General features: G+C 46.1%; 1 protein-coding gene across 2 annotated transcripts; it reads right to left on the bottom strand.

Annotated features, from left to right (window-relative positions):
- Positions 1 to 4,202: 4,202 nt before the first annotated feature.
- On the bottom strand, positions 4,203 to 8,408 carry LOC124288868. Of its 2 annotated transcripts, none has more exons than XM_046725438.1 (2): positions 8,170 to 8,408; positions 4,203 to 6,709 (listed from the first exon to the last, which is right to left on the bottom strand). In XM_046725438.1, the coding sequence occupies exon 2, from the start codon at positions 6,589 to 6,591 to the stop codon at positions 4,990 to 4,992; it is 1,602 nt and encodes a 533-aa protein (XP_046581394.1). In that variant the 5' UTR covers positions 6,592 to 6,709; positions 8,170 to 8,408; the 3' UTR covers positions 4,203 to 4,989. The 2 variants fall into 2 exon arrangements, with proteins under 2 accessions (XP_046581394.1, XP_046581393.1); XM_046725437.1 differs by having other exon boundaries at positions 7,954 to 8,408.
- Between the last annotated feature and the right edge of the window lie 994 nt (positions 8,409 to 9,402).

A 9,402-nucleotide genomic window follows, 5' to 3' on the forward strand; every position in this document is an offset into this window, starting at 1 on the left:
ACAGGGCCCAATATTCCAGCACTGCCACAACTGTTTGGGTGTCAACACAGAACCCAATATTCCAGCACTGCCACAACTGTTTGGGTGTAAACACAGGACCCAATATTCCAGCACTGCCACAACTGTTTGGGTGTCAACACAGGGCCCAATATTCCAGCACTGCCACAACTGTTTGGGTGTCAACACAGGACCCAATATTCAAGCACTGCCACAACTGTTTGGGTGGGGACACAGGACCCTATATTCCTGCACTGCCACAACTGTTTGGGTGGGGACACAGGACCCTATATTCCTGCACTGCCACAACTGTTTGGGTGGGGACACAGGGCCCTATATTTCAGCACTGCCACAACTGTTTGGGTTGGGACACAGGGCCCTATATTCCAGCACTGCCACAACTGTTTGGGTGTCAACACAGGACCCTTTATTCCAGCACTGCCACAACTGTTTGGGTGGGGACACAGGATCCTATATTCCTGCACTGCCACAACTGTTTGGGTTGGGACACAGGACCCAATATTCCAGCACTGCCACAACTCTTTGGGTGTCAACACAGGACCCTTTATTCCAGCACTGCCACAACTGTTTGGGTGGGGACACAGGATCCTATATTCCAGCACTGCCATAACAGTTTGGGTGGGGACACAGGACCCAATATTCCAGCACTGCCACAACTGTTTGGGTGGGGACACAGGATCCTATATTCCAGCACTGCCACAACAGTTTGGGTGTCAACACAGGACCCAATATTCCAGCACTGCCACAACTGTTTGGGTGGGGACACAGGACCCAATATTTCAGCACTGCCACAACTGTTTGGGTGTAAACACAGGGCCCAATATTCCAGCACTGCCACAACTGTTTGGGTGTCAACACAGAACCCAATATTCCAGCACTGCCACAACTGTTTGGGTGTAAACACAGGACCCAATATTCCAGCACTGCCACAACTGTTTGGGTGTCAACACAGGGCCCAATATTCCAGCACTGCCACAACTGTTTGGGTGTCAACACAGGACCCAATATTCAAGCACTGCCACAACTGTTTGGGTGGGGACACAGGACCCTATATTCCTGCACTGCCACAACTGTTTGGGTGGGGACACAGGACCCTATATTCCTGCACTGCCACAACTGTTTGGGTGGGGACACAGGGCCCTATATTTCAGCACTGCCACAACTGTTTGGGTTGGGACACAGGGCCCTATATTCCAGCACTGCCACAACTGTTTGGGTGGGGACACAGGGCCCTATATTCCAGCACTGCCACAACAGTTTGGGTGTAAACACAGGGCCCAATATTCCAGCACTGCCACAACTGTTTGGGTGTCAACACAGGACCCAATATTCCAGCACTGCCACAACTGTTTGGGTGTCAACACAGGACCCAATATTCCAGCACTGCCACAACTGTTTGGGTGGGGACACAGGACCCTATATTCCTGCACTGCCACAACTGTTTGGGTGTAAACACAGGACCCTATATTCCTGCACTGCCACAACTGTTTGGGTGGGGACACAGGGCCCTATATTCCAGCACTGCCACAACTGTTTGGGTGGGGACACAGGACCCTATATTCCTGCACTGCCACAACTGTTTGGGTGTAAACACAGGGCCCAATATTCCAGCACTGCCACAACTGTTTGGGTGTCAACACAGGACCCAATATTCCAGCACTGCCACAACTGTTTGGGTGTCAACACAGGGCCCAATATTCAAGCACTGACACAACTGTTTGGGTGTAAACACAGGACCCTATATTCCAGCACTGACACAACTGTTTGGGTGGGGACACAGGACCCTATATTCCTGCACTGCCACAACTGTTTGGGTGGGGACACAGGACCCTATATTCCTGCACTGCCACAACAGTTTGGGTGGGGACACAGGGCCCTATATTCCAGCACTGCCACAACTGTTTGGGTGGGGACACAGGACCCTATATTCCTGCACTGCCACAACAGTTTGGGTGTAAACACAGGGCCCTATATTCCTGCAATGCCACAACTGTTTGGGTGGGGACACAGGACCCAATATTCAAGAAATGCTACCTCGGTTATGTAAAACTATAAATCCCTTCAACCACACGCATTTGTTGGATCAGTTGTAACATTATCTATATTTTATGGGCGCTTCATGTTTTCAACGCGCGTTCTACGCGTCAATGCTAGTATAAAATGAATATGCATTGGAAGGGAAACTACCACTTAGAATATTGAAGGCTTCTCTTGACAAGAGCGTGATAAATTAGGACAAAGTTTACCAGTTGAATTCTTACAGCCAGTCCATGTACAGTTGGTTTCTGAATGAACGGCCGTCCGTTTGTTACGAGTGTGTCTGCCTGGAGATCGATGGTTTCATATCCTACCCCTAATACAAATAGTAAGGGACCCCTCATAATTTGTAAGCATATTTTCGTGACATTATGTACTAAATTGCTGTCCCCCGACATTTGCAGCACTCCCCCTCTTTCCCCCATGAATTTTGTACAATTTGTTACTTTGCCTGTGGCCCGGCATCGTGAGGGTGAACCAAACAAGGACTGTTCGGCTCTCGGAGAGGGGTATCCATGTTTAACTGCGGCGGCAGCTTCTGTGTGCCGACATTAGTCCGGACTAACATAAAGTCCCACTGATGTTTGATATCGTATTTTCCAGGTGGAGGAGCTTGTTTGGTTACATTTTCGTTTGGTCTTTTTTTCTGATCGTTGGTTCTGGCCCGATGGCAAAGTCAACTTACTCGTGTACCAATACTTTGCGGGCATAAAATACGAATTATTTCACGAGATTCATGACACAATAGCATTTTGCAATACGAATATTTTATCAAAATGTATTAATGACTGCAGACGACCGAATAATGTTTTTAGATTGGCATATTTTGCTAACACTTCTTCCTATATAACATGTATACTTTGATTCCCGGTCAGGACAGGCACACATTGACTCACACCTGTCCTATTACATGAATAATTCTTTGTGCACGAATCATTGGGAGGCAAATCATAATGCTCAGCGCGTCCTTCGTTTGTCACAGAGTCCCCGAACACCGTTATTCCCCCTTTCTGCAATGCTAAAGCCCTTAAAACCTTTAAAAGGAATTGCTTGTTTCTATCAAAATTATATACATTCAGAGACTAAGCCTTAGTCTAAGTGCGTCTTGTGTTACATTAAGTGTGTACTCAAATAGCAAGCTCCAATTCATTGTTATTTTTTGTAAAAGCAAGAGCCAGTCATGATTGCGTGGTCTGATGTACTGGTCCAGATTCGGGTAAAATTTGATCTTAAGAAACACATGCTTGTCGTTAGCTCGATGCTCATGACGTCAGCCGTTGAAGTACTCATACTCTGTTATTTTCTAGATCGCCATCATGTTGTGGGATTTTGCTGAGTACAAATGAAACACGGCGATATAAAGTGAGTGACTTGAGTATCATGCAGAAGTTGTTAAACCCAAGACCACGGGTATGGTGCTGACGAACCAGGAATCATAATTAGGGCCAGTCTGGGAATCGAGTGAGTGTGTTTAGGTTTACGCCGCACTCAGCATCGAGTCTGAACCAGACAATCCAGTGATCAACAGCATGAGCATCGATCTGCGCAACTGGAAACCGATGACATGTGTCAACCAAGCCAGCGAGTCTGACCACCCGATCACGTTAGTCGCCCCTTACGACAAGCATAGGTTACTGAAAACCAATATTCTAACCCGGACCTTCACGGGTCTCTGGGAATCAAACCAATGAATACCGAGTCTTGCAGGTTAAAAGGGAACAACTCTACCCAGCGTATGGCGGTGTTTGCGACTGGTCCGTGGATCAAAGACTGTTTCTGCTTCAGTTCAAGTGTTGAAGATGAGTGTCAGTGGTTATTAAACTGTTACAGTAACTTGCCTTCCGCATCCAGCTGACAGGCCGTAAGATACTAGTCAAAGCGGCGTTCATGTTAAATGGAATCAAATATACATGCTTCGGTATCCAAATACTGATATGTTACAGTTCTCAGGGCCCTGACAATGGAAACATTTGTTTTGTCCTGTAATTTCTATACCAGCTCCACGACACTTGCGTATAAACACGTATAGGTGTACATAAATTAGACTCGAGGATGGAGACAGCTGGGGTCGACCACGAACTACACATTTTACTGATCTTATTTATGAATAGTGACATGTTTCTGAAATCATCAATATAAGCTTGAACTCGTATGCACAGTTTATTGCTTTACATTACCATCAATTATTAAAATACAGGTATATGGAAGTTCGTTGATGTACCACAACACTACACATCTGAAACACGGAGGTGTATGTGCACGTGTAACTGTACACGTCAACTGGTCAGCGGGAGGACCATCCCGGACATCTGACATAGTTCTCAACTGGGAGAGGTCGTTAAAAACCTCAACTATTAATCTACGATTTCCTTCCCATATACGTTATCAGAATTCAGAATCAAGTAAAATATGGACGTCATATATTTCGATGCTTTTAAAGATCACATATACTCTTAAGGGGGTACAAATACATAAATCACTAATTGGCATCGTTATAAATAAAACTCCGTCATTAAAGCTTTTTACACACTATATATACAACTAACTGAACATCCTTCCTCACATGTAGTCACCTCCGGTTCGCTGCAGTGCTCCGGCGACAGAGTTAGGTAACCTCTCTGTGGTTTCGTTGGCGGACGAGAGAAAAGCAGGCGACTTTTTGGCAACTTTTAATCGCTCGGTATTAGTTAACAAGTTTTTTAAGAACGAATGTGGTGTCCCGCTTATGACTAACCACACGTCTTTCATATATAATGGTTAAAAGAGTACAAAAAACAAAAGTTTATTTGTTCTTTAAACAAACTATAAATAAACTGTGAAGATAATATAACAAATACACCATCTTCTGAAGATGATTGTCATTGTCCACATGGCTAATCCAGCCTTAAGGTCGTGTTAATCAGTGAGTGCCAGGGTCTCACAGAGGACATCGACTCACAAGCAGCCTTCATCATGGGTGTCTGTGTCCTCCGTGTCCTCTATACTTAACATGGACATTGCAGCAGGGATTTTGATGACTCCGGAGTCCGGACTGTCCCGTGGGGTGGGGTCATGTTGCCAGATGGTGGGGTTTCCACTCTCGTCCAGCTGGATGGTGACGGGTTCGGGGAGGATGTCCTCCTCCTCCTCGCGAGGGTTGGTCAGCTCCTCTGCCGGGATGCTCACGTCACTGTGACCACTTATTCCCGACTTGGTGGACGTCTTGGATCTTTCGCGGCGTTTGTTTGTAATCACTTCTTTCTTGGGGCTGAATGTCACCACTGGTCTTTCTGAATAATCTGAGTCTGATGCTTTTGATTTGCTGGACTTAGGTGGGACGATGGTGGACCCCCGAACGTCCAGCCCTATAGTCAAGGGGTCATGTGAGTGTCTGGACGTTGGTCCCAACTCTGAGTCATGAGACATTCCACTTGTTGTTTTAGAGTCACTGTCTGGCATGTTGCTATCGGCCACTGATTGAACCACTTGTGACTCGACATCAAAATACGTAGATGCGGCGGTGTTGTTACGGGCCACGACCCCACTGGCGATAGTGCCCGCTGACCTTGACCCGCTCATCCTGGTTTGAAGTGCTTTCGTTATGACGTAATTTCTATACGTGTCCGCTGAATCTTGCTCCTTGTACGTGTAGTGTGGCTGTGGGGAGACACATGGGGTGCGGATCCGGGTTGTGGAGAACGGTCTGTATTTGCCAATCTCAGATTTCATCGGACGCTCAGTCCTTTTCCTGTGTGTTAGATCATGATTTCTCGCCAGTCTTATACACTGACGAACCTGCGAGTACATGCACGCCTCCTGTCCCCGGGATCGACTTTTCTGAGCTGACACATGCTTCACTTCAAAATACTGTTCACTGTCCTCCTTGTTACTGGCCGTGTGGAACGCCTCCTTGGACCGGTGCAATGGCGTACCTTGAACCCTGGTTTTACTCGTCAGCTGGCCAGCACTCTTCCTTTCATTGCTCACCCTCACAAATCGTTTCGAAGGATTAGATTCCCCGACCGACCATGGTCTGCCCTTGGATATCCGCGGGAATGACGTTTCCTTGAACCGAAGCGGTCTTTCATCTGGACAGTATGTATTGATATACATAGGATCTCGGACGTCTTTCTTCTTCAGCATCTGTGACCAATGGTATGACCGGAAGTTGCATGACAAAGCTTCAGATCTGTTCTGCGATGACCGGTGGCTGTCAGGCGGGCTTTCCTTCCCTTTCCGCAGGGCGAGCACCTTCGGCCCTGACCCAGGCCAAGATTCCGGCGCTATTACCCTCCTGGAGGTTTCTCTGGGGTTATCAAGTCGACTGATGGGTCCACACTTCTGTTGTAGCTCCTCCAGAGCAGGCGCCCTGACCCCGGTGGGAAATAGGGTAGCAGACAGCAGATAATCAGACTGGCTTGTTGTGTCACGGCCGAAGCGGTCTCTCCGGCGTCGAGGCACCAGTGTCTGGAAGATGACAGAATTGGCGTTGATGTCTGGTGACTTCTCCAGACACTCGGGTGAGAACATCACCTTCTTCTCCACGGCCACCGGCATTGTTGGTAGGCGATGAGTCACGAAGGCGATATGTTGAGCCAGAACCACGTCTCGTCAACCCCTTATCAGGTACATGTTGTCGTATGCCTGAAGGGAGAGGATCGCAATATAGGGCTACCTGCAATGAAGAAAATTAACAATGTTACCAGCAAATAATACCAGCATCGTGGATTCCTTCACCAGCAGTACCACTCACTAGGGACGATTTAGAATATTCCATACAAATTATCAATACATATAAGGGCACACGAACGTTTCATACAAAGAATATACTTACCCTGAACCGTTATGTAGTAGATAATTTTATACATGTATACCACTTTTTATATACAACATACGTGGTGTATATATGGAATGTGAAGTAGAAATATAACTCTCGATCATCGCTGCCGTTTAACCCTTCATATTGATAGGTTTTGTGTTGGTAACATGCCAATTCTACAAACGGGGACTGGGCGAGCTCGCATTCATTTCAGACATCTTTTATCTGATTGAAACATTCGCGTGCCTGGCAACAATTATACATAGCAATATTGTAATTAGTGAGATGTTATCGCCGAGGTTAGCGGAACATGGGTTAATCCATCTACTTTCAAATGTAGTTTCTTACATGGCACTCGCACAAAAACCTCTTGACAAACGGCAAAGGAATTAACCCTAATCCGATATTGAGATTTCACCCCTTGCCTACAGCCATTCTGCCCAGTGTTTGACATAATATAGTACGTCTGGCCAGCCATGAAAGGGCTTCACAAAGCAGCCTACCATTGATAAAGTACCTCCGTGAAAAGCGTGTTGGCTGAAAAGGGTTTAGATATTTAAAATCTTTGAATGAAACTCAACACCACCAGGACACATCCAAGTGTAGAGATTTTTTTTATCACGCGGGTTTAGTTACATACGTGTTTGTGTGTTCAGGGGGGAGTTGTTTGTTTGTTTGATGGGTGACTGGCAATTTAAGTGCGGCGTATTGCAATAATACACTACACTGATTCTTTGGTTCTTTATTATGTTGAAGCTGAACTCTCATACACAGAGATTCCAGTAACTAGTCCGATGTTCACACCTGCCTTATAAAGAAGCTCTGCTACTGAGATAGGTGCAGCTAACAAAGACAATTAGTCGTCTCGTAAATTTGGGTGTGTGACGAATTAGCGGGATCTTGATCTATTAAACAGCAGAACTGTATGTACTACATATACAGCCTTTGGTGTACCTCTAACCGTTACAGCCTCATCTTACAATTGATCAACGTATTACAACGTATATATCAGTAAGGTATATATATGTATTCGCAGTAAACACATCCTAGTATAGGCCATGTTTAAACTAACAGCATTCTGAAAAAAGCTCTGTACTCACCTGACTATCGACCACCAAGATGGGTGTTCTATTGGGCAGCTGGATGACAGAGTCCTTTAGTTTGGGTTTATCGCACAATTAGTACATGAAATGTGGGTTGTTTGTTTATATAGCCCGGTTAGCACACTAAATGTACTGACATACGAACACTCTGAAAGGCCTCCACCAAGACACCAGTCAGTCAGTGTGATATATGCCTCGGCAGTCAATACCGACCTGTGCTATAATCCTGACTCCGGATTACCAGCCACTCTCGTCAGATTAGGATAATCTGTCCGTGGATGTCTGGGCCTCCGACTCGTTCCCTCCACAGAACCGATGTGGGTAAGTGGGTATAGTGTTCACTAATCGGGTTAACCGCCCCCGGGTGAGTGTATACTGATTCCCACTCCTGATGCATTGTGAATGTACAGCCACAATCAACTGTAGTGTGTGTGATCCCGTGTTGTTTCCCAGAGCCTAGAGAGCGTGTCAAAGTGGATCCTAGTTGGTAAGAGGGTGTCATTTTATTTTCAACACAAACAGGCCAACATTCTATTGTCTCTGTGGGTTGGTTCACCAGTAATCTGATATGACTCTAAACAATACGTGCACCTCTGCTGTAGGAAATCTGAGGTTCGGTGACAAATAAAGTGCAATACCTAACACCTAATCCCTAATATCTTATACCCTTCTCTAACTCTGCCGATGTATGTTCTGAATGTGAACGATTTCTTATCATGTACAGGTGATCCGTATTGACCAGTCCGGCCACGACGCAACATCAATCAGAGAGTACTTAACCCGTAGTCACAAGGGCACCTCACACTAGCGCGTGATCTGACAATTAACTCGGCGTTGTTGTTTATCAGAAGAGAGAAAACAATCTGTTATGTGGGGAGCGCGGACACCCTCCTACTGGGACAATCGACGAGTGTGGTCTGACTGGAACTCCGTGATCACTACCTCGGCATGTAAGCCTGGACGTACCTACATCGGTTGAGGCAACATTCAGCCTGACTGCCTCACAACTGAGGCATTTGGATGTAACGCTATATATGTACCGGTTGTAGTTTGAATGATCTCAGTAAGCGCTATTCAAGCTATAAAAGGCCTTTAACTATGGAAGTCCTGACAAACAAACCTGTGGTTGATGTTATGAACAACGTGTCCCATGCCTTCGGTGTTTCATCAAAAGCAATCGACCAAGTCACCGAAACTTATAAATCGAATACCAAGACGGATACAGGCTGTCCTATAATCAGCTCCAGGCGATGCCAGCCAATAGTGGTTAACATCCACATATGTTGCGCTATGATACGGCATACTGCTGCTCCTGTTAATATTCATGAACACGTCCCCAAACAAGGACCAGTGGTTACGTAGTATCCTCGATATGTCACGTATATATATGTTAATTGGGACGCCAATGACAAGCGTTCGAAATTAACGTTGGACCTTAGGCCCGAA

Source organism: Haliotis rubra, unplaced genomic scaffold (assembly GCF_003918875.1).
Source record: "Haliotis rubra isolate DU_JTF1 unplaced genomic scaffold, ASM391887v1 Scf427, whole genome shotgun sequence".
Classification (NCBI taxonomy): Eukaryota; Metazoa; Mollusca; class Gastropoda; order Lepetellida; family Haliotidae; genus Haliotis; species Haliotis rubra.

Excerpts from the sequence above, each read along its gene's own strand:
- LOC124288868 (XM_046725438.1), bottom strand. The coding sequence starts at position 6,591 with ATGCCGGTGGCCGTGGAGAAGAAGGTGATGTTCTCACCCGAGTGTCTG.